Below are 25,033 nucleotides of genomic sequence, written 5' to 3' on the forward strand. Positions count from 1 at the left end.
ATCACAAGCCGCTAGAGAGCATTTTCAAGAAATCTCCGCTTTCAGCCCCCAAAAGGCTCCAAAGAATGTTATTACAGCTCCAGAGGTATAGCTTGAATATAGTGTACAAGCCTGGAAAGGAACTATTCATTGCTGATACACTCAGTCGAGCATTCCTTTCCAATAAGCTGAGTACAGAAGAGTTGAAGTCGGAGGTTTTATCAGTCAAACACGAAGAGTATCTAATCAAATCCATTGAAGATATCAACATGGTCGAGTTTCTGCCAATCACAAGTGAACGCCTTGTTGATCTCAGAAGAAAAACTGAACTTGACGAAGGTCTTCAGCAGTTGAAACATATTATCAAGATTGGTTGGCCAGAAACAAAAGAAGAAGTCCCATCAGAAATCAGGAGATATTTTGACTTCAAAGAAGAGCTCAGCATTCAAGATGGTATCCTCTTCAAAGGAAATCGAGTAATTGTACCTGTAGCGCTAAGGCCCCACATGATAACGCAAGTACACTCAAGCCACCTTGGTATTGAAAGGTGTTTAAATAAAGCAAGAGATGTCCTGTTTTAGCCTGGCATGACCGCCCAGATCAAGGACTGTGTTTCTAAATGTGAAACATGTAACACTTATCAGACAAACCAGCAGAAAGAACCACTTATACCTCATGATCCACCTAAACGCCCTTGGTCTCATGTTGCAACAGACCTTTTCAGTTTTGACAACAAAGAGTGGTTCATCATCGTTGACCACTGGTCAGATTATTTTGAACTAAAACAATTATCCAGTACCAACAAAAGTTCTGTTATCAAGTCTCTCAAGAATCAGTTCGCACGCCATGGCATACCTGATGCTCTGTATTCTGACAACGGACCACAGTTTGCTTCCAGAGAATTCAAAGAATTTGCATCCGCCTGGCATTTTGACCACCAAACGTCCTCACCACACTATCCACAATCAAATGGCAAGATTGAAAATGCTGTAAGACAGCCAAGAAGTTACTAACCAAAGCAAAAGCAAGTGGACAAGATCCATACTTGGCCATTTTGGACTGGCACAACACACCTTCACCCAGTGTTGGATCATCACCAGTACAAAGATTGTTTGGACAACGTACAAAGACACTGTTACCTACAGCAGGAACTTTGTTACAGCCAAAGATCATGGAGGGAACTGAAGACAAGCTCAAAGAAAGAAAGAAAGACGAAACAAGCACTGTTTTACAACAAAGGAACAAAAGAGCTTCCTGAGCTTCAACCCGGAGACACAGTGGGCACAAAACCGCTGCCATCAGAGAAAAGAAAAGCTGTGGAGAAAGGGATCGGTTGTCAAACAAGTAGCACCTCGTTCCTACGAGGTAGATCTCCAAGGAACTATGTTCAGGAGAAATATAAGACACTTCGTAAAGACCAAGGAACCATCGCCACAGTTGGATTTGGAATCCCAAGAAAACCTGCCATCTAGTAGTACCCCTTTGCCTGTGGAAGGACCACCTGTGATGGAAACAAGATCTGGTAGAATCATTCATAGACCTGGACGACTACGAGATTTTGTTTAAGGAACGTTGTTTAGGACTTTGAACTGTCATCGTCTGACTGATTGTGTGATTGCCTTATTGTAAATAAGTTTTCATGTGATATTATGAAGTAGTAGTCAATACCGCTGACACGATATCGCATACTCACAAAACGTTTCGTGGACGTTCTTGTAATGAGTTGATTGTTGCGCGTGCTTTCACTTTCCTTAGAGATGACTATATCACCAACAGCAAGGTTTCTGTTAGACTGGACCCACTTTTGCCTGACTTGTAACATTTGAAGATACTCTCCCCGCCATCGCGGCCAGAATTCATTTGCAAGATACTGAACTCTTCTCCAACCTCTATGACAATACATATCGGCTCTTTGCAACTTTCCTGGGGGCGGTAGCACTCTTTTAGGTTTCATAGTAAGAAGATAGTTAGGAGTCAATGGCTCTGGCGCTTCTGCATCACATAAGTTATCAACGCTGAGGGGTCTTGAATTAATAATGCACTGGACTTCTGTCAAGAGTGTTCGCAATGTCTCGTCATCAAGTTGGCTGCCAGCTTGTAACAGTAGTGGTTCAAGTACGTCGCGTACACTACGAATCATACGTTCCCATGTCCCGCCCATGTGACTAGAATGGGGTATGTTCAACTTGATTGGAATCCACTTGCCTTTATTCCTTAGCAAATAGTCTTGAACATGGTCTTGATTCATCTCACATAGTGCTGCTTTCAGTTCAGTTCGTGCACCAATGAAATTTGTCCCTTGGTCGGACCTCAGTTGTCTCACAGAACCTCTCTGATTCATGAAACGTCTCAATGCATTGATAAATGAAGAACTCTCCAATGAATTAGCAGTCTCTAGATGAACACTTCGTGACCCCATACATGTAAACAATACTCCATAGCATTTAACTTCACTTCTCTCTTTGACAATGAACGGTCAAAAGTAATCAACGGCACAAAACGAAAAAGGAGGAGCTGGTTCAAGTCTGTCGTCAGGAAGGCAGGCCATCTTCTGCTGCTCAGTGGGCCTACGCAGTCATCTACATGTCACACAACTCGATATGAACCTCGCTACTTTTGATGAACCATTGATCAACCAATAGCCACTTTGCCGCAACTCGTTATGCGTCATACCACAACCCATATGGTTCACTTTGAGATGGTGATGTTGAATCAACAGTTCAGTCAAGTGTCCTTTCCGCAGAATGATGACTTGATGCTTCAGATCAACTGGTGCATCTGCTCTTCTGGTACGACCACCAACACGAATTATGTTATCATGGTCCACAAACGGATCCAGTTTGTACAGCAAACTGGTCTTTCGTAACGCTCGGTTCCTATTTCTGGCTTGGTTTCTGTTTGTCTCCCTGTTGAAACTTTTGTAATCCCCTGTAATGCCTCATAACCCTCTGTTACACCCTGTAACCCCTTCTAACCCCTTGTAAGCCCCTGCAACCCCTTGTAACCCACTGTAACCCCCCGTCACCTCTTGTCACCCCCTGTAACCCCTTATAACCTTGTTAAGCAAATAGACCAAGAAAAAGTATCTGAGGACGCTGGTTTTTTGTATTTTTTTGTAATCCCCTATAACCCCTTGTAACCCCCTGGTACCCCATGTAACCCACTGTAACGCCCTGTCACCAGTTATAATCCCAGGTAACCCCTAGTAACCCCTGGTAACCCCTTGCAACCATTTATGCAAATAGACTTACAAAAAGTACGTGGGGACGTTCTACTTAGAAACCAAGTTTTTTTTAATCCCCTGTAACCCCCTCTCACTCCCTTGTAACTCCCTGTAACCCCCAGTAACCCATTGTCACTCCTTGTAACCTTTTTATGGAAAATAGATAAAGAGAAATTATCTCGCGACATTCTAGTTAGAGAACGAGTTTTCTGTAATCGTTTGTAATCCCCTCTAACCCCTCATAACGCGCTGTCACACCACGTAACCCCTTGTAACCCCCTGTAACCTCCCGAAAGGCGTTTTTGCAAATAGACCAAGAAAAAGAATCTGGCGACGTTCTACTTACAAAGCAATTTTTCTGTAATCTTTTGTAATCCCCTGTAACCCTCTGTCACCCCTTGTTACTCCCTGTAACCCACTGTATCCCCTTCTAACGCCTTGTTACTCCTTGTAACCTTTTTATGCAAAATAGACAACAAAAAGTATCTAGGGACGTTCTAGTAGAGCAAGAGTTTGCTGTAAACCTTTGTAATCCCCTGTAACGTCTCGTAGCCCGCAGTCACACCGTGTAACCCCCTGTAAGCCCCTCTAACCTTTTGTAACCTCCTGTCACCCCTTGTCACCTCCTGTAACCCCTTGTAATCTTGTTATGCAAATAAACCAAGAAAAAGTATCTCGGGACGTTCTAGTTAGAGAACAAGTTTTCTGTAAACCTTTGTAATCCCCTGTAATGCCTCATAACCCTCTGTTGCACCTTGTAACCCCTTGTAACCCCCTGGTACCCTATGTCACCCACTGTAACGCCCTGTCACCACTTATAATCCCAGGTAACCCCTGGTAACCCCTTGCAACCATTTATGCAAAAAGACTTACAAAAAGTATCTGGGGACGTTCTACTTAGAAACCAAGTTTTGTGTAATCTTTTGTAATCCCCTGTGATCCCCTCTCACCCCTTGTATTTCCCTCTAACCCCTTGTAACTCCCGGAAACTGATTGTCACCCCTTGAAACCTTTTTATGCAAAATAGACCAAGAGAAAGTATCTAGGGACGTTCCAGTTAGAGACCAAGTTTTCCGTAATCCTTTTTAATCCCCTGTAACCCGCGGTAACACAATGTAACCCCTTGTAACCCCCTGTAATTCCTTGTAACCCCCTGTCATCTCTAGTAACCTCCTGTAACCCCTTGTAATCCCCTGTCACCCCTTATAATCCCCTGTAACCTCCTGGAACCCCTTTTTGCAAAATAGACCAAGAGAAAGTATCCGGGGACGTTCCAGTTAGAGACCAAGTTTTCTGTAATTCTTTGTAATCCCCTGTAACCCCTTGTAACCCGCGGTAACACAATGTAACCCCCTGTAACCCCTTGTAATCCCCTGTCACCCCTTATAATCCCCTGTAACCTCCTGGAACCCCTTTTTGCAAAATAGACCAAGAAAAAGTATTTGGGAATGTCCTACTTAGAAAACAAGTTAATCCGTTCTACCCGCCATGTAGCCCCTTTTATCCTCTTTTAACCTGTTGTAACCTCTTGTAACCCGCTGTAACCAACAGTAACCTTTTGTAACCCCCTGTCACCCTTTGTACCACTTGTAATCCCCTGTCACCCCTTGAAAGCCCCCGTAACACCTTGGAACCCCTTGTAACTCCTTTGTAACCCTTTTATGAAAAATAGACCAAGAAAAAGTATCTGGGGACGTTGTAGTTAGAGAACACGTTTTCTGTAATCTTTTGCAATTCCCTGTAACACCTCGAAAGCTGCTGTCACACCCTGTAACCCCTTATAACCCCTTGTAACCCGCTGTAACCCCCTATAACCTTTTGTAACCCCCTGTCATCCCTTCTCACCTCTCTGTAACCCTTCATCACCTTGTTATGCAAAATAGGCTAAGAAAAAGTATCTGGGGGCGTTCTAGTTAGATAAGACGTTTTCTTTAATACTTTGTAATCCCCTGTAACCCCTCATAACCCGCTGTGACAGCCTGTAGCCCCTTGTAACCCACTGTAACCCCTTGTAACCCCCTGTATCGCCATGTAATAGATCGTGAAAATAGATTGTGGAAAAAAGATTTTCAACGTTTTATATCGCAAACAAGCCTTTCTGGACTATGAAAACATCGGTTTCAAAAACCCAGAAAATTCGCATTTTTCCAAAGGGATTAGTCCATGGTTTTGGTCAAAAATTCGAAATTTTGTTAAGGTTTAGTTTTATGCAAAATACACCGAGAAAAAGTATTTGGTGACGTTCTCGTTAGAAAACGAGCCTTTCTACACAGTAGAAGCATGGATTAAAAAAAACGCAAGATTGGCATTTTTCCAAAGGGGATAGTTCATGAGTTTGGCCAAAAAGTTGAAGTTTTTCCATCTTTTGTGTTTATCCAAAATAGATCGCGAAAAAGTGTTTGCTGACGTTCTAGATAGAAAAGAAGCCTTTAAAGACTGTAAGAAGATCTGTTTATGAAAAAAACGCAAAATTAGCTGCATGCAGTGTTAAGATAACTATATCATACCACACCACCAAAAAACCATTTTACTATTTTGACCAAGCAAAGCATGTGCAGACAGTTCAATCAACTAACCAGAATTTGAAGCAATTCTCTACAACAAACAGCTTTACTACTGAAAGGTTAATGCAAAAAAGCCAATCACAGACCAAGGCAACTATTAAAGTTCTTTACAAATTTGAATGCGTCGATTTCATTTATAACGTTTGGCGGAGGATTTACTTGAAACTATATGAATTCCCGTCATATATAAACGATAGATCTGCTATACATGTGTGTTAGGGCTCCATATTGAATCCTTAATTTACTTGCGTTTTTTTGTACTGCAGAGTATCATAAATGAGTAAGCAAAGAATTAAGAATTTGAACCAAGAACAACACTGAACTACAACACAAACACAAATCAAAATGTGACCATGATAAACTAACACCACTCACCAGAGAATAAATACACATGAAAACCAGGAATTTCCTTTTCCAGCCAGCGAAAACCAACATCCATTACACTTTGGCTGAACCAGGCATCTTGTTTTGTGTCCTCACTCCATAAATCAGTGATCTCCAATTTGGGCCACCACCAAAAAGCCTTGAAGTGAAATGCCTAATTTGCCATACCAGTAGCACTGGATTTCCCAACTGAGGATTCCAAGTTCCAGTTAAATTTTATAGTCAACAATGACTATACATTCACCGGGAAAAAGATTATTCGGAATGAACTTGTAATATTAAGATTGGTGCTTTGTGCGTAATACATGACTAACATATTGCTTGTGCACTGTGAGTAGACTATCTAAGGACAGCAGAACTGGTTGTGATGTTGCTTTACCGACATTAGCAAAAGAAAGTAAGGTAGCATGGTTGTTTGATTTTCCAGAGTAAGATGAGATCCACTTCATATCTGATGGAATAAGTTCAAATTTCAGAACAATTTGATTCCCTTTGGTGTGGCCAGTGCCTCACCTTCAATTTCCTCCATTTCCTTAGTCAGTTGACAAGTAAAGGCTTTCATTAGTGGGTGGTCGTCTTCACAGTTAGCCCCCAAAAGGAGATAGTTGTCATTATAGCTTTGATCTCCTTGAAGCAAGTTAAGGAAGCTCACCAGATAAGCTGCAGCAGTGTCATCTTTTCCGAATGGAGCACCTACTGCCCCCACTGTCAAATACAGGAGACCTTTTTCTTCATTAAACCAGCGAAGACAGGGCATTTTCTCATGATACAAATCAGCAAGCTTTAACAGGAAAGGCTTGAGGGGTCTGTACACACTAGAAACAGCTTCAACAGAAAACCTTTCAGCTAAGTGTTCCAGAGCCACAACTTCACCAATGTTAGTACTTAAAAGATGGCCCATGAGGGTTTTTATGGAATAATCTTACGAACTTCACAGCCCTGTAAAAATTCTGATTTCACACTTCTCTCAGATTCATCGATAGGCTGTTCGACGTCACCACTATTACCTATACTGGTGTACTTCCTCTTCGTTATAAGACCCCCTTTGTATAACAAGTCTGCTCCTTGCCCTTTTTTCATCACCTTTCACACAGTCTTCAACCTTACCTTTTACAATGTTTGACAGAATCTCATTCATGCAAACTGCTGAAGTGGAAATATATGCTGCAATAATTGGTTTTGGAGATATACCAATCAAGGTTGTCCACAAACCATCTTGACTTGCTCTTTCATCAGGATCTGCTTGCGCTTGCACAGGGCAGCAGCTGTTTTCTTGTCATGAACGACATTAATCATCGAGGATAATATGTATAAAGGGTTTAGTTTATCGTTTGCCTCTCGATAGTCACCCTGATATTGATCGTGACGTTTCAACCACACACCGCAGATCTTAAGAGCGGATGTCTGTAAATATCAACCAGAGGTAGGAAAAATGAAATTTTTGAAAAATCCCCAAAAAATTATGTAGACTTCCCCTGGTATTCTAGTAATGAAAATATAAATTTTAGTTTCATTGGATAAATATTTTGGCAATACGGCAGATGACAAGTTCTGGCAATTGACAGCCTCCGCCAGACTGCTTTTTCAGGCCTCTAGACTGAGCAACGAAAAGACCTTACTTTCAATCGAATTCAATTATCAAAAAGCTTCTTATCGTATTAAAAGGGTTTTAATACACATTGAATGGTCATGTTCTTGAATTGATTGCAACTGGAATTTTTTATGGATTTTTCAATATTTACAAAATTTTAATGTTTTTACGCAAGCAAAATATTGTCAAATTTCAAAGACCTAAAATCACATCTGATTCATGATTTCAAACCGAAAAAGACATTCCGTATTAAAGAGTAACCTCTAAGCTTTCAAACTATGCTTTCAAAACTCTGAACAACATGCAAAATGAATTTTTGGGAATGCAAAATTCACGGAGCACTTGAGTGTAATTTGACCTTTCTGACTTGAGAGTCAAGAGGTTCGGCGTGACACAAATCATGACAAATCAATCCAAATGTTTCAGCCAAAATACGTTTAATTTAGGCAATCTCATGTCCCACAGTAATACATAGATACTACTTATACATAGGTGGAAAGTTTCATGCCATTTTGTCAGCCGCAAAGAACTAAAGAACTAAAGAACTAAATAGACAAATAGCTATGTTACACTTTTATTAAGTTCTAGTGAGCTCACTAATATAGACGGGAACATAGACTGATGTTAATTGTACGGTAAAAAATAACTATTTTTAAACATAGATTGATGGTAGTCGACTTAGGCACGTAGGGCCAGCTGTGGTACCACTGTTTTGAAACGTGCGAAAAGAGAGTAAAAAAACAAGGTTTCATCCACCGTTAACTGTTTACTTTTTTTCTGCTTTATCAACGCGCGCTTTGTCGGGTTTTTAGTTGAAGTTTTCTCCGGACCGAGTCTGTGTTTTCCCTTTTCGGCGCTGACTCTGTTTCCAGGTCTGTTCACTGTGCCCCTGATGAAAATGACAGACTTTCTAAGCAGACAAAAAATTTTTTAAATTAACATCAGCCTATGTTCCCGTCTATATAAGTGAGCTCACTAGAACTTAATAACAGTGTAACATAGCTATTTGTCTATTTAGTTCTCGTACCATAGCTAAATGAGTATTTACCACTTACTTAATGCTATACATTCTTATTAAAAATAACTAACGTATTTGTGGCTATTTTTCCCGCAGCTACATGTAGTTTACGCTCAATGAACTAATGTGTGGTCATTGAACTACTGGTGTGGTTATTGATCTGTTGTGTACTTATTGAACTGCTGTGTGGTTATTGAACTAACAAAAAGAAATACTAAATTTGTAAATAATATAAAGAACTAGACCAAATTTTACTCATCCTCTCCCGCTATAGACCAACGGCATGGACACACCAAATTGCCCAAAGGCCAAACAGCCCAAAATCCAGGTATGAGATTTTTAGATAAAGCAAGGAGCATCTTTAAGTAACAAAAGACATGTAGGGCTCAGCCAAATGGTACCATCATGGCGTCGAAACGTGTGGAAACAGGTTTTCTCCGAAACCTGCCCCATTCTCCTACGGCACATTCTCTTCCCTCCCCTCCCTAACCTGTTTCCTTGATTGCCTTCTGAGCTTCTGATGAGACAAGGCTTTCAACATTTTGTTGAGATAAGATGCTTTTTGTTTAAAAGGATGAGCTCATGGTATCACATTATCGTACAGTCCGGGGAAAGATAAGCTAACAAATAATAGAAAAGTTATTATGGGTGGGTTAATCACTTTTGCAACTATCCCCAGAGGAGGAGTTTGAGGTACGCAGCTTCCTGGCAGCGATAAAAACAGAAGAAAGAGAGAGAGAATTCGAAAAGAAGGAAAAGGACCTGAAGGAGATGGAGGAAAAATTGAAACAAAAAGCAAGAGAAATTAGGAGTGCGACCATACAAGCCAAGCGGGTGGCTGCCCAGCTACAGCTAATGGCAGGGCAGCTAGGCCGCTTGGCCAACCACATTTTGGCAAGAAACAGAAAGATATAAGAAATTTAAACAACAGCATGAATTATGTTAAAATTTATTGTACAAATCGAGTTTTCCATTACAAATCGTTTTTATTGGTAAAAAAATAGTATACGAAGTCCTTAATAGTTGTCTCCTAAGTCGAACCTGTACTGAATATATAGCAAAAATAAACAAATTTCTCGCAACCCGAAGAACCTTTTCCTTTTCCCCCGTATCCACACCTATGCCTCCATCCTCCGTTTTCCTATACTACACCACTATCTTTGTGAAATCTATCACCCCACACTGGTTCTGTACAGGCTTCCAATTGACAGGCACCCCCTCCACCTTACACAGCAAACATTCTTCACCACCATGCACTGGTATCTGTCCTCACCATCCACAGAGTTTTCCCGCTCAAGGAAGCACTTTATTTTGAAACGTGTCAGATAAAATTAAATTAATAAAAGAGATTGATAGATATACAAAAATCCAGGTATAGAAAATAAATATAGACAATACAACCCCGAATTACATGGTAACATCATTATAACCCCAAATTACATGTTAACATCTCTATAAATATGGACATTATTATCAGTATAATCCCATATCGCGTATTCAGCATCTCTTAGATCTGATAATATGTTTTCCACACCAACTCCCTAAACTACACCACAAACTAATCCCGCCCCCCTCCCTCCCCCACTAGAAAAATAATATACAGCCCCTTATTTTTACAACTTTAAAACTTCACGTGCATCAACAAAATAATTTCAATAAAAATTTCTCTTCTGCAGTCAGTAACTAAATGATAACCCGTAACTAAATGAGAACCTATCAACCTATATACAAATGTCTATTCTTGAATCAATAACCAATAACTAAATGAGAATTTGTTAATCTATCTGCAAAAAGCCATCTGCAATAAACCATAACAATGACTGAGCGTTGTAGAATATATCAGTATAGACAGTGAAACAAGTAGGCTAAAGTGTTGGGCCGCCTGTGGCCGTGGGGTGACTGCGGCTTTGCCGAGACACGCCTTCTGGGATTTTGCCACAAAGCTATGTTTGCTGGAGAATGAAACTAAGCAAGCAAGAGGATGAGGCAATACTGAGCAAACCCAAAAGATTTCTAAGGATGAACAATGTCACTAGGCATATCTGCCAATAACGTACAGTCCGAATATGTTAAAAAAATAAAAAATATGCTATAATTAAACCGACTCCCCATATGACCAGTCCCGATGGACCCCCTTCCTTGACATTAACTAAATAAACGAACATTAATGTTTATGTCAGTTTCTGAACTCATGTAGTAGTTATTGAACTATATTATCATTCTTGAACTTTTCTGTCTTTGTTTAACTACGGAGTGTTGAAAACTGAATTTTAACTAGGTTCTAGTAATGCGTATGTCATTTTCTGAACTCATGTAGTTGTTATTGAACTTTGTTGTCGTTCTTGAACTAAGGTGTCTTTATTGAACTACAAAAAAGAAAATAGTCTCATATCACTGACTCCCAGTCTCTCTATCAGCTTAACAGTTGACTCTTGATAGCAGCTGTATTTCATTTTGTACATCCGGTGGAAAAAGACAGTTAAAAACATCACAAGTTGACACAAAACTCTGTCAGCTTTTGCTGTCAAAGTAAACAACTTTCAAGATGCTGCATAAATTTTTCGCATCAACTCACCTGTCAATTTTGACCAATCAGAGTACAAAAATTATTGGACGTAGAGCGTGACCAACGCGTGACCATGGTAAGAAAAGTCTTCCCCGCCTTTATTTAAAAAGAAGTGGCTGAATTTTCGCTTCCGAGGTCAGTTTGAAATCAAAATCTTGACAGTGCGGGGCCATAGTGACATAAACACAACATATTTCATATGAATCATTGGAAAAAATAGACTTGAACCTGCGATCATTTGAAACTGGTAATTTGTCAGCGGATAACTTCAAAAAAGTACTCGACCTCAGTGGGTTGACACTTGAGCCCGCGGGACAGTCAGGTGATACTGGTTACCAGATATCCTGTTTTGACAGCTGTCAATAATATTGATCACAACATTGATGTGCAATTAGTTTTCTATTGGGCTCCCAAACTAGCTAGAAAGTGCGAGAGTAAACATTGGTTTCCCTGTGGTGCAGACGGACGGTCATACGGTCACGTGATTACCAAATTTTCTCGGATGGGTAGATTACCACATTTCCTTAGCTATGGGGCTCCGTCTCGCGCGCGCGTGGAGTTCCGCTAAAACCAGAAAAAAAAACATCAAATGCAATACTGTAATTACTTAAGCTTACCACTGGAGACCCAGCTCGTGATAGCCATCAAGTACAGCCAGAATCGCTGAAGGTTTTTTATTCACAAAGAATGAGAGACAAACTAGGACTTTTAACACTATCTAGTACGCGAAGATTTGTGCGTCTTCAGCTAGTGTTCAAAATTGTCAACAATCAGCTCTGTCTGTCCTTACGCAACTTCATAATTATATGACCTTGAGATCAGAATGCCACGGTAGAACCTTAAGAGATAGACGAGAAATTCATCTGCCTAAAGTCAAATCCACTATTGGCCAGTCTACCTTTAAATTCCCAGGAGCAAAGGATTGGGACGAGTTACCTAATGAATTATGGATTAATGGCCTAACATTAGGATCTTTTAAAAGAAAGACATTTGAGTATTTGCAAGAACAAGATAAAACACAACATAAATGTACATTGTTGGTTAATTCATTTTGATTTTTTAACACTCTTTTTATGGTAAAAATATTATAATAATAAAATATTAGTCTTTCCTCTTTTTTACTACGTACTATCGTTTTTTCTTTTTACTCTTCAAATATTTTATTATTGCAAATAGGTTTATACCAGCTGTTTTTTTTAAACTTAGCTGATCTATCTTTTGTAGTATAAATAAAGTATTGATTATTATTAATGATAATTTAACTACTATGAAAAAAACATGACAAGGAAAAAATGGGTTATTAAATCGCTGCAAAAGAAAGTGTAAAACTAAGACCCAGATACCAACAATAACCTTACTAATGACTCCTCACGTTTACCTAATATTTTAAATAAACACTTTTCAAATGTTGGCAACAACTAAGCAAGCAAATTATCACCGGCAGAGCGCCCCTTTAGAGAGTACCTAAGAAAGTCCAAATTGCCAGAACTTTCATTTTCCTTCAAACCTGTAACTCGATCTAAAGTTAAAATTCAAATTTTACCCATAGCAAACAGCAAATCGCATAGCTTATACTCCTGTCCTACTCATTGCCAGAACTTTCATTTTGCTTCAAACCTGTAACTCGATCTAAAGTTAAAATTCAAATTTTACCCATAGCAAACAGCAAATCGCATAGCTTATACTCCTGTCCTACTCAACTTCTTAGTTACTCAAGCGACAACATATCTCTAGTTCTTTCAGACATTTTCAATACATCTGTCACTCTTGGGGCATACCCCCAAAAAACTTAAAATGTCAAAAATTATAGCTGACAACGGTACTGACACTTCTGATTGACTTCTTCATTGTTTACTTCATAATGAAAAACGGGCGTATCATTCCCACTTGGGTTCTTGCAGAGAAGTATAAGGAAGTGAAAGGTTTGAAGGAGTCAACTCGCATTGAATCTGCAAGCTTGCTGGAGTTGTTGACCAAGCATTTAAACCTCATTCAAATTTGTATAGATGGAAGGGGGGATATTTTAGAAAATAACGGCCACGAAATCAAGAAGACCGTGGACTCTTTAAAGAATAATCAGAGAAATGATCAAATAACTGTCAACCAAAAAGTGGAGGAGGCGATTGCATCTAATTATGAGACAGTAATGGAATATCTAGACAGTCACCGAGACAGAGATACCCTACAGCCAGTGTTGATTAAGGTGACAAGTGTCAATTTGATGACTAGACTAACAAGTGTACAGGACAAAAGGAATTTTCAACGGGCTAAAGGTCTGGTGGGTCAGAATTTGGAACTTTTTAAGGACATGAAAAACAAATTAATGGCCCATTCTGGTTTACTTAGTTAAGCACAGAAAAACAAGAGGAATCTCCTTCTTCAATGTATGAAATTTGAAAAGGTTCGTCACATCTTGAAAGTAAGGGGAGGAAGGTTAAAATGTGAAGAATTCCCAGACCTTGCTGCTATTTTGAAATTTTCCTTTGGAGAAGGAGATCGAGTAGACAGAACTGGTAATGGTTTAGAAAGCCATCCCAGACTAACCAATACTGTGCTCTACTGTGCTGCGGACAACAATACCATCATGAGACAAGCAAGAGGAACAGTAAAAGCTCTGGCTCCTGAGGGATTCAACATCGGCCTGTCGTCTTGCTTCAACTATACACAGAATTATCAGGAAGGGACTTAACAAGCCAGGAGGCACCATTCTGGTAGGGGAAGAAACGCTTGTTTGTCTCTCCACAAAACCCTGTGCACTGGTGTGAAGCAATTTGTTATCAAACTACACTGGCCTACGTAAGATCTATGCTGATGTCCCTCCCATTCAAAAACCAGGGAAAACTTGGCAAAAGATCATTTTACCAGACCACGACTGAAAATGGAGACCATTTTGGAAGAAGGAGAGGGTAACAAGAGTTTAAGCAATGTTCGAAAGACAGGCTCCAGTGCATCCTCTAGTAAGAATGTGGTTAGTTCGTTTGACAAGACTGCTTTAATTCAAGACTGTCACCCAGAAGTCATTTGCTGAATACCACAGCAAAAGAAACCCTGTGGAGCAAGCACACACTGTCCTTAAAACAACCCCCTTTCCAATGAACAGTTTTCCAGTAAGGAAGTGCACAGTGAGTACAAGATCGGCAACACCAGAAATAAAGAAAATATGAAGCATATGGCTAAGAAAGTGAGGCAGTGCATAATGCACACAGCATGGTGGAAATCCATGTCTCCTTTTTTAAGCAATTGGTGCAGAGGAGAATTTTATCTTCGATGATGAAGAGGAACTCATGACCTTTCTTGGTAAAAGGGAATTTCGCAAAAACAAGGTTATGTGATTTATTCCCCTCGTGCATTGCCCTCGGGCACGAGGGGAATAAATCACATAACCACAAGCTGAAGGCTGATAAACGGCTTATTTTTACACTGGGGAGGATTCAACAAGGGATGCAAAAATACATTGACGAAAAATGCTGCTATTGTTCATCTTTCTTTTGTTTTTTAACACTCCATCTAGCACTGGTGGCATTCACAAGTTTCTCGCCTTTTTAATTATGTTAGTTTTTCAAAGTCGCATTTCAAATTAGTTGTTCACAGTGAATGCTAGAAACAGCCTAAAGAGCCTAGTAGTGTCGAGCGATTCAGAGCCAGAAGTAGAGCCGTTTATTAGTCAAATAACTAAAGCAGCTTCAGTGGCGGTACTGCAAGACCTTTACAAAAACAATTTGAATCTTAATTTGCGGGTGTAGAAAACATGCAAGCAGCTGACAAGTTAAACTTTCACACCGAATCTTTCGACCGACCTGCATGTTTACATGCAAAGAAGATTCCAGGCAAGGGATCACTACTGTAACTCACAAGGAAATTCAGCCGAGGAATGAAGCAAGAATACCACAAAACACAAAGAGGTCAACTACATCTCTTCATGGAGTACACGAGTTTGGGATGACTGGTTTGAGAACGGAACACCTTACCATGACAGCGACACTTTCGTGGAACCGTAGAATTTTAAAGACGCTGTTAATTTTCGAACTGTCGTTCTGGCTGTGGAAATCGATGAACCAACCTCTAAGAAAATCCGTGAATGTGGCCCAAAAGAAACGCAGTTCAGTTTAATTTTAGTAATGAAAGCGTTGTGTTTAATATTTCCAATAAACATTTGTGAATTTTTTCTTTACGAAAAGCTAATTAAAATGCGAGGGGATTATGCATTAATATGCAAGGGGGATAAGTCACTTATCCCCCTTGCATATTAATGCATAATCCCCTCGCATTTTAATTAGCTGGTCATTAGCCCCGCTCTTCCCTTCAAACAATCAAAGCCACGCCCAGCTTTTCAGACAGTTGATTCGGGGGTTATGTAATATATTCCCCCCGAAAAGAACAAAGGAATCCGAGCTTATGTGAAAATAAGGCCTGTTACAAAAGCAAAAAACCACATCCTCTTTTCGGGAATTTTCTTCTCACATAAAACCTGAACCTGCACAAAATAACAAACATGAATAATTGCTTCGATGTTCGTTGAGAATCGAAAACCATCTGCTAAAAAAGGAAGGAATTAAATGGTAAAACTGTATACTTTCGATGCGAAGACCAAAAAACCGATAATAAAAATGGCCTGAGTGCCTCTCTCCTTAGGTAAAGGATTCAGGAGAAAAATACGGGCACAACTAGTTCAAAATTTGAGCAATCTATACAGTGGAACCCTGCCTTACAGCAACCCCATTAATAAAGTCACCTTGTTATTATGACCACATCATCTTGACCCAAACTTAAGGAACTTCAGTCATTTTCCCTGGTTAATAAGGTTACCCTGTTAATATGGCAAGTTTTTCATGGCCCAGTGGTGCCGTATTAACGAGGTTGCACTGTAAAAATAAATGTCTGGCAATTATAATTGTTGATAGTTATTATGCTGTAAACTTCCTCTGTGCATCAAAAAAACATAAGGAGTGGTCATAAAGTACAGGAGGGGGTGGGCCATCGTTCCTGTGCATGAAAAAAGGGGTGGGACAAGAAAAACCATGCCATACATTGGGGGTGGGCCATGAATTATCATGGTTCAAATTTATTACTTAAGCAGATATGTATACATACATTAGAAATAAAACTACTCCTATAATTACACTTGGCCATAATAATAATTCTGGCTTAGTTATTTTTTTTCAAAATAATCTAAACAAGAAACATTAATATAAATAGAAATATACCAAAACCCAACAAAATATATATAATTACAGCCTTACAATATATGTCTTGCACACAAACTGATAACCACTTTACGGTGACTGCTTATTAATGTCAAGGACAAAGACAAACCGGAGGACAGACTGGAAGCAGTATACAAGATCAAATGCAGCGACTACCAGGCTTCTTACATTGGTGAAACCGGCAGAAACCTAAGCACGTGACTGACCGAACACGAACGAGCAACGAGGAATGGTGATGTCAACAATCACATTCCTGAGCACCATTTACAGACAAAATATCAAATTGACTGGGACTCTGCAACATGTATAACATATTATACAGACTACTATCCACGTCTTACTTTAGAAAGCTGGTTTAGTAACTTAGAACAAACCCCACTGAATTGTAGCCAACAGTTACCAACACTGTACAAACGATTTATTGACGAGATCAAGCAAAACTACGAGACAACGACTGGAGAACCGACAATTTGACTAACAATCAACGACTGTTTAACTGTGACAATAGACGGATCAAAACACACCAATTACTGATTACGAGTCTTCATAGGCAATAACATCACGGCTTAACTGACAGACAACCAATAACATTGCGAGGTAATTGACCAATCAGATCAAATACCAGAGTATAATACCATCAACTGACATAATACAACTCACTTTGACTCTGAAGATGACTACTGCAATGGTTGTCGAAACGTCAGTCACTGTCAACAATAACAGTCCTATTCAGGACTAGGTTTACCCGGACGATCAAACTCAACCTACTTTTGAAATGACTCCTGAGTTAAAACCTTTCACAGTCAAAATATATATACTGATGGTGATTTCACTGATAATACAGACTAAATAAAAAAAATAACCTAAAAAAGATTGCATTCAAAATGTCCTGTTCATTTAGTCTGTATCATCAGTAAAATCATCTTAATTATCTGGGTCACTTCCAAGTGCTGCTTTAAAGTGTTACAACTGGACGAAACGGTATCTCAAAAAAGGAAGTCAAGCAACACTTGTAACGACTAGGACCAGTGGGTCAAGCTATAAAAATCGAGTAGAGCTCCAGAATGGTTGCTGGGCTTTGGGGCATGCAAACCTATTCACTCCTTCCACATTAAACAGTTCATGCGTAGTAAATGGAGTTGTTAATGATGAGATGCTGTGCAAGAACCTCAAAACAGCAGTAGACGTTTATATCAGTTGAGTTGATTTGTCCCCTTGTGCTGGCACACCTATACACTTATGGAAAGGTATCAAAAACGTCAAGTACATTCTTAAAGGGTACAAAGAAGGAAAAATTGGAGCTTAAGAATGAGAACACTTACCTCTTTTGCCAAATACAGGTGTCGGATGTGAGAAGAAGACATATGGTACCTGGTATACCAAAAAACTATGCCATGCTTTTTTCTTAGTATGTTGCTATGAACATGACTGTGTCCATCCAATCTGCCAAATCAGCAACCAAAAGGAGCTGTACTGGTTCCCAAGTGGCCCGAGTCTGTCACTACCTGTGATGGATGTGCTGGGCGGTATCATACAGTATGCGACAATCTCCAAGCAGTCCACACCACGACTTGGCACTGCCACTCTTGCATCAAATAAGAAACGGAAAAGAGAATAATATTGCTAGTTGTAGCAATTTTATTTGACTAGAAAACCTTGTGAAGTAGCTGGTAGTTTCGCACACGTAGCTAAACCAAATGCAGTACTTTCCATGCATGCCATTTCTTCTACTTCTGGAGTACCAAGATTTTCTGATGTCATTAACTGGAACTACACGTTGTTGTTATTATTGCCCTGTTAAGTACCCATTGAGAAGGACTGTATTTAAGTTTCAGTTATGGTATAAGTTGATGTTTATTAGAGTCCCTTCATCAGGGTCCATGTAACCGTTGCTCATTCAACTACACCTGACGATTTCATAATATTTCACTTTGTTGAGTAAACAGCGAGGAAAAAGCAATGTAATCTTTCTGGAAAGGTACATTAAAAACGTTCCTGTTTAATTATTTTGGTGTGGTTCCAATATTTAATATGTCTCAGATCACTTAGTACCAGCACAGATAATCGAAGCTCAATTAATAACGAACACAATATCCTCTCAACACCTTTTCCACTACTTGAAAACAATCTAAAACTCTCCAGGACTGTTTTTTTTTTCTTGACTTTATTCAACTTTAATCTTCTTTAATGTACCCTCGATAACAGGAGTTAAACACGTACATTTCAAATTACTTCATTACTTTTAATACAAGTCATAACACGGCTTTGTGATCCCCAGGTGTGGATATTTCATCAAATTTAAACAATTTTGCAGTTCCAAGGGTCGGGAATTTGAGAAAAAAATTATTGGTTTGATGAAAGCTTAGTTAAGTCGGCTGAAGTTTTCGTGGCCCCAGTGTGTGTTTTACAATTTATTCCTTGTGGTCACTGTTTCTTCGTGCTAGTTGGAGCTAGTCAGATAACATAGGGAATGTATTGTTTTTGGTGGTGTATGTCTGATAAACTATTTATTTGGTTTGCTTATAAACAGCTAGTGCTATCAGAGTTCACATTTCTGTTGCTGAATGCACAACTTTTTCATTTTCTTGAAGAAAGTAGAACCAGCTGAAGCAGAAGACCAAATGATTTGCCAACAGTATCAAGTGAGGACATGGTGAAACGACAACACAGTTTTTCTGCAGGTTAATGGGGAGGGAGAAGGGAAGAATCGGTCGGCTACGAAGTTTAGAAAAAATGCCCCCCAAGTAGGCAATTTTCTCAATAGTTTTGTCCAAGATTGTAGCTTTAATTTGCAATTACTGATCTTATCTGGAAATGTCATCAGCTAAGTTGCTTAGGTATCGAAGGAGCTCTGATAACCAAAAGAAAAGAAAGACACAAGAAAAAGCCAAAAATGCAAAAAGAAGATGAAGTCACAATGCTTGTGCAGTAGAAGCCGAGAAAGCTCCAATAAACCCGCAAAAAACTGACCAAGGTCTTGAGTCCCGAGCCCACACACCACAGAATACAAATGAAATGAAACGATTACAAGAAACAGCTGACCACTATCATAGACATGCAGTGCTTTTCTTCAGTTAGTGGAAGGAAGCAGAAATGGGAAGTTTGCAAGTGATGGAGAGGGATCTAACGATCATGGAGAGGGAAATTGGTGGAGGGTGTTTTGAAACTTGCTACCTAGCAAAGTTCGGCGCATGCACAGTTGTGGTGATACAACAGCAAAACTCCAGGCAAGTAGACAAAAAGCGAGAATGACTGCAAGACCCGCAAGACTAAGCCATCCCAACACTGCCTGCTTCATTGGTAACGTGAGGTAGCAAAACAGAGTTGAAATTGTGACCACTTTTTACAACATCAATGGTGAACGATTTAATCTTGGTGATATTCCTAATGAAAATACTACCATTAACTGGACTCACCTTTTTGGCAGTCTGTAGAGGAATACAACATATTCATGACAAAGCAAAGATACTGCACAATGACATGAAGTCAAACAGCAAAGTCTTAGATGGACGCAGCTTAGCAGAGGCAGAAGCTGCGCTGGTGGACTTTGGGAAAGCAACTGACTAAAGCAATCCTAAAATATACCAAATGCCTTCAGACACCAAGAAGTTTCAACACCTGGCACCCAAGCTAGGACAGCCGAACGGTAAAGTAAACAGGGCAAGAAGACGGACATTTATTCACTAGGATTCCTAATAAAGGGGTGAAATACAAAATATGTCAATCTTTATTGGTCATGTCTTTGCTCCAACCCTGTGTGAGACCTTTGATTGCGCAAACAGTTAATTCTTGTACTTAATTCACTCCTTATCTTGTAAAGCAATCAATTCCAATTATGCCTGGAAAAAAATGCACACTACAGTGGTGATGCTGCTGAATGTATGGCTGTCTGTCGTAACTTACGATTTTTTATCTTCTGGTGTAATATTGCAATAAAGAGTTGTTCTTCTTTACAAATGGTTTGTTGACAAAATACAGATACGGATACAAAAGTGGTAATTATATTGTTCATTTTCTTACAGCAATTTTACCTGCAGTTGCAAGTAAACCAAACTCCCATACCCTCCCTATGATGAGGCTAATCAAGGCGAAAATATCTTCTTTCATTGACGAAAACATCAAATAAAAAATATGTGTTACCAACATCTGTTTCAATCGTCAAATTTCACTTCACGTATACCTAAGCAAATGCCAATAAACAAGAACAAAAAGATATTTCATTAGTATTCAATTCGGAACAAGGGAAATTTAACGTTTAAAGCCGGCTGTACCCCAGATATGCGATCAATTGACCATTCATTACTGTTGTAACTAAGGGTAAAAAAGCATGTGCGTGCACAGACTTCACAATCATTGCCACTATACAACTGTATAAAGAAGAAATGCCTTACTATAAAATGTGGTTGGGATTAGTAGCCGAGCAAATTGTTGGATCCTTAACTCCAAACGGTTTAGGGTGATACTTAAGAAATTTACATTTTTTGAGTCTATTAAACCCTGCGTAAGGCAATGGTGTTCCCTGGTAAAATTGTAAAAAAATAAACAAACGCTTTCCCAGAACCATTCTTTCACAGTAATAGCTATCATAAATTTCTTGTAAGGTAGCAAAGTAAAAGTACATTCCAGTCTTTTTTTTTTTTTTTTAATTCTTTCAGCTACACCAACTCAAAAGGGCAAACCGAAATCAGCAGCAAATGAAAGCGACCATTTAGATACAAGTTGTTTTGACACAAACTTATACATTGAAACTCTATATAAATTTCGAGACAACAAATATTGTTAGCGTGTTAATAAGAACAAATAGGCATGAATTTGTTCTATAGGTTAAACGACTGATGAATAAACACCGAATGGATAGGCTTAAGTTCAGGCGAGCTGACATTGGGAGAATGGCCTTTCAGGCTAAATGACCTGTTACTGCAGCGAGCCTACTATGTAGTAACAAACTTACACAACACAAAAGTGAGAAGTAGAGAAACCAGTCCAAAGCACTCGGTTACTAGGGCAAACCCCTTGGCCTTCCCTCAACTTAACAGACTTGCATTGTATCGACATGAAACAAGTGAAGGCACCAACTACCCTAGCTGTAGATTAAAGGAAGATTTAGCCTAAGAGCAAAAGAGCTCTGGTGGCAGGGCGGGAAAAGGAAGGAGAGTTCGTCCAATTTCGTCTCTGATATTTTTATCTGATAAAAGTTAGTGATGTACCGCAAGCACGCGTTCTTGGAGCATTACTGTTTAGTATTTATGTAAATGACCTACCAAATGTTAGTCAAAATTGTTCAATGGCGCACTACGTGGATGACACCAAGCTTCTATTGTCTTTTACCAAGAACGACTCTGTTCATGTTATAGAAAGTGTTATTTCCAATTTACAATGGATTCACAACTGGTGTTTCGATAATTGCTTAATGCTTAATACAGATAAGACGAGACTGATGGTTTTTGGCAGCCAGCAAATGTGTTCAAAATTACTAGACTTCTAGGGAAAGACAATCCAGCTCAATCTATCAAAGACCTTGTCTACTACAGCAGCTTTCTTGCTCGCAGGCTAAGGAAGTTAAAAGAAAGAACTAGAAGTCACTGCTCATTTGTTCGTTGAAAAAGAACCAACTAGTTCCCCTTCAAAGTTCTTCTACACTATATAATCACTACAGCTTGCTGCCAAACCAGGTAAAAAGTTGGCCATGATGTTATCCAATCCTCTCCATTGCCTCCACATTCTGTTGTTTAAATACGACTGGAAGCCTTCTCTCCGTTACAGGTCCTTTTAAATTGTTCCCGGCAGACCCTGCCTCCTGTGTATGGACACCAGTTGTTGGGTCTAAAAACTTCTGACTATGGACAACCATGTGATGCTGGGCAGCGAGGGTTGGCAAATGCCGTTCAAGGTTTCTGTAAGCACGCCCAGTCATCGCTGTAGAAAATGCTGCCTGGTAGAAGACACCTCTCTAATATGGGCAATAAAGTAGCACAGTCTCTTTTGGGAACTACCTGGAAGTATCCCCCGGTAGGCCTTGTATCTGTTGAGATCACTCCACAGACCCACACATTGGGCGCATGTCTTCCTTTGTTGTACTTATATGAAAAAAGAACGGGCCCAGTCAGCTGTCTCTGTTTTACATTAAAGACCGAGGTTTCAATAGTTTGCATCTAACATGATAAAACTATCAGGTAATGAAACAAAATGGAGTAGTTTGCTAGCCAAGACCGGTGTTCTTATTGTTTATATTTCGACTTGAATAGGAAGGTTAATCTCAAGAATCTTAAATTTTCTTTTAAATCTATTGAGCGGTTGAAAAATTATTCGCTAATTTGATAAAGAAGACCAAAATGTTTACAAAACCGCTAACAAGATCGCTTCGATACATACTAATCAAACCCTTCTTTCTAGCAATCGGTTGGAGCTATCTAAATGATCTTTCACACACGTTTTTAAAAAGATTGAAACTACTATGAGGTGAAATTGCATATCAAAAGCTCTTCATTTTTTACAGATAACGGCCAAACAACAATATTGTCCATTTTTTCACTGTTTCTAACCATAAAAACTTCATCCCAAAATATCTCGATAACGCTCTTACAGTTTTCACTTAAACTTCTTGATTTTCCATTTTAACCTTAAATTCATTTTTTAATCTTTTTCACTTTTTTGACTCCTTTTATGTTTAATAATTTATCTCCATATTGCTGCCTGTATTCATTTATATAACTGTTTTCAATCTTTTCAAGCGTTTTTTTATCTTTGCATGGGTAATTACATATTAACTCAATGATCGGATTATCATCCCGATATTTATATATTGCGCTTTTTGGATTCAATTTATGTTCATAATCGATCTTCTAAAATTCTTGTTGTTGAACCAACATAATGTTTATCATTATTTTCAAATGTTACATGATATATCTTTCCGTTTTGATAATCCGCATTGAAGTATAAATTTAGTATAATCATTTGATCTTGAGGTCGTTGTCGATAATTTCTACATATTTTTTTGTTGTTAAGATGAATATATTCGAGCTTTGTTGTGCGAGATAAACTTGTGTACATCTCTTTGATATCCATTTTATCAGTATCCCAAATATTATAATGCTCATCTATTCTACCACCTTGATATTTATAAACGGTATTACAAAAGTTAGGCAAGGATGATTCTCTAAATTCGTTTTTAGTAAATGTTACATTATTAATTACAAAATTTAAATCTTCACTATTATTACCATAATAATCAGTAATATTATCAATTTGAAATTCCATCATATTATACATTTCATGTTTTTTCATATTTTGTGAAGCAATTACTGGCATCCCAATACACACCTTATATTTTTCAATTTGTGATTTAAATTTGAAATTTATTTCATGTGACACTTTATTTTCTACAAACCGATCACAACAATTTTTAGTAACTGCTCTTCGCGTATCATGGAGCCAGCAAATATTTTTGTAGTATTTCCCAAAAGGTTGGAATTTGTGTCTTAGATTTTTGTATTTCGGAAAGTTGTTCAACATGATGCGTGTTTCATTGTCATAGCGAGCTGATCCTTCGATATATTCCATTTTAATGTGATCTGGGCACATTTCTGAAACTGAATTTGATTTAAAATAATTGTGTCATATTGATTTTACACGATTGATTGGTTCACATTGATTTACATGGCCACTCAAAATTATTGTAATATCGTGTTTAGTAAATGCTTGATATAATAATGTCATATAGCCATTTGGTGTCATTGAATATTCATCAACACACACAATTTTATCTTTCAGATCATTAATGCCTCTTGTGCTATCAAAAAAGTAGGATTCAAATGTATGACATAATTTATTGACTTCAATTGGTGATAATTTATGTTTATCTTTTAGAATATTTTTAATATTAACCACAGCTTTATTGGTATGAGAAAATACAATACATTTGTCACGATTTTCGTATATTAATTGACAAATACGCCATGATTTACCGCATCCAGCCTGCCCGTAATATATTTTTCCAGTTTTGCTAACTTTACCTGTGAAACTTTTATAATCCAGATTTTCGCAATAATGTTTATCAAAGTAGTTTGGTGTGCCATTTGTAACAAATGGTTCGCCGATATGTTTGACATCGAATTTGACATCAGCTTTGTTTCTGTATGAGTGTTTTGGATTGGTCATATAGAAGCCACCGGTATTGATTGAATATAATTCCGAATGTTTAGTCCAATTATTTTTTAGTAGATGAAGACATTGAAGAATTGATAGTGATATGATATATCTGTTGATACTTGTATGATCTGATAATATTCTGCTGTTAATTTTCTGCTCTCGAATTAGATACAAATCTTCAAAATTATCAATTGTAATATTTTTACCATCAGTTAATCCTTGTGTCCAAATATTTTGAGCAGTTTCTAAATCTTGGCATGTAAATCCATAATTAGTACGATCGTATTTACGCCCAAGATCGCCGATAAATGAATTTGCCATCTTTTTCGTAGTTTGTTCTGGAAATGTTTTGAAGA

The 25,033-nt window shown here is 38.6% G+C and overlaps 2 protein-coding genes and 1 pseudogene across 2 annotated transcripts; 2 read left to right on the plus strand and 1 right to left on the minus strand.

Moving 5' to 3' along the window:
- The first annotated feature begins 65 nt into the window (after positions 1-65).
- On the plus strand, positions 66-560 carry LOC140931901 (uncharacterized). The gene has a single exon (XM_073381601.1). It carries the CDS (start codon positions 66-68, stop codon positions 558-560), a length of 495 nt encoding a protein of 164 aa, XP_073237702.1.
- Positions 561-1,555: 995 nt separating this feature from the next.
- LOC140931902 (uncharacterized) lies at positions 1,556-2,398 on the minus strand. The gene has a single exon (XM_073381602.1). It carries the CDS (start codon positions 2,396-2,398, stop codon positions 1,556-1,558), a length of 843 nt encoding a protein of 280 aa, XP_073237703.1.
- Positions 2,399-14,203: 11,805 nt separating this feature from the next.
- Positions 14,204-20,236, plus strand: LOC140931903 (uncharacterized; annotated as a pseudogene).
- Positions 20,237-25,033: the final 4,797 nt, after the last annotated feature.

Source organism: Porites lutea, chromosome 3 (genome assembly GCF_958299795.1).
Source record: "Porites lutea chromosome 3, jaPorLute2.1, whole genome shotgun sequence".
Lineage (NCBI taxonomy): Eukaryota > Metazoa > Cnidaria > Anthozoa > Scleractinia > Poritidae > Porites > Porites lutea.

Coding starts and splice junctions, on each gene's coding strand:
- LOC140931901 (XM_073381601.1), top strand. CDS start 66: ATGTTATTACAGCTCCAGAGGTATAGCTTGAATATAGTGTACAAGCCT.
- LOC140931902 (XM_073381602.1), bottom strand. CDS start 2,398: ATGGGGTCACGAAGTGTTCATCTAGAGACTGCTAATTCATTGGAGAGT.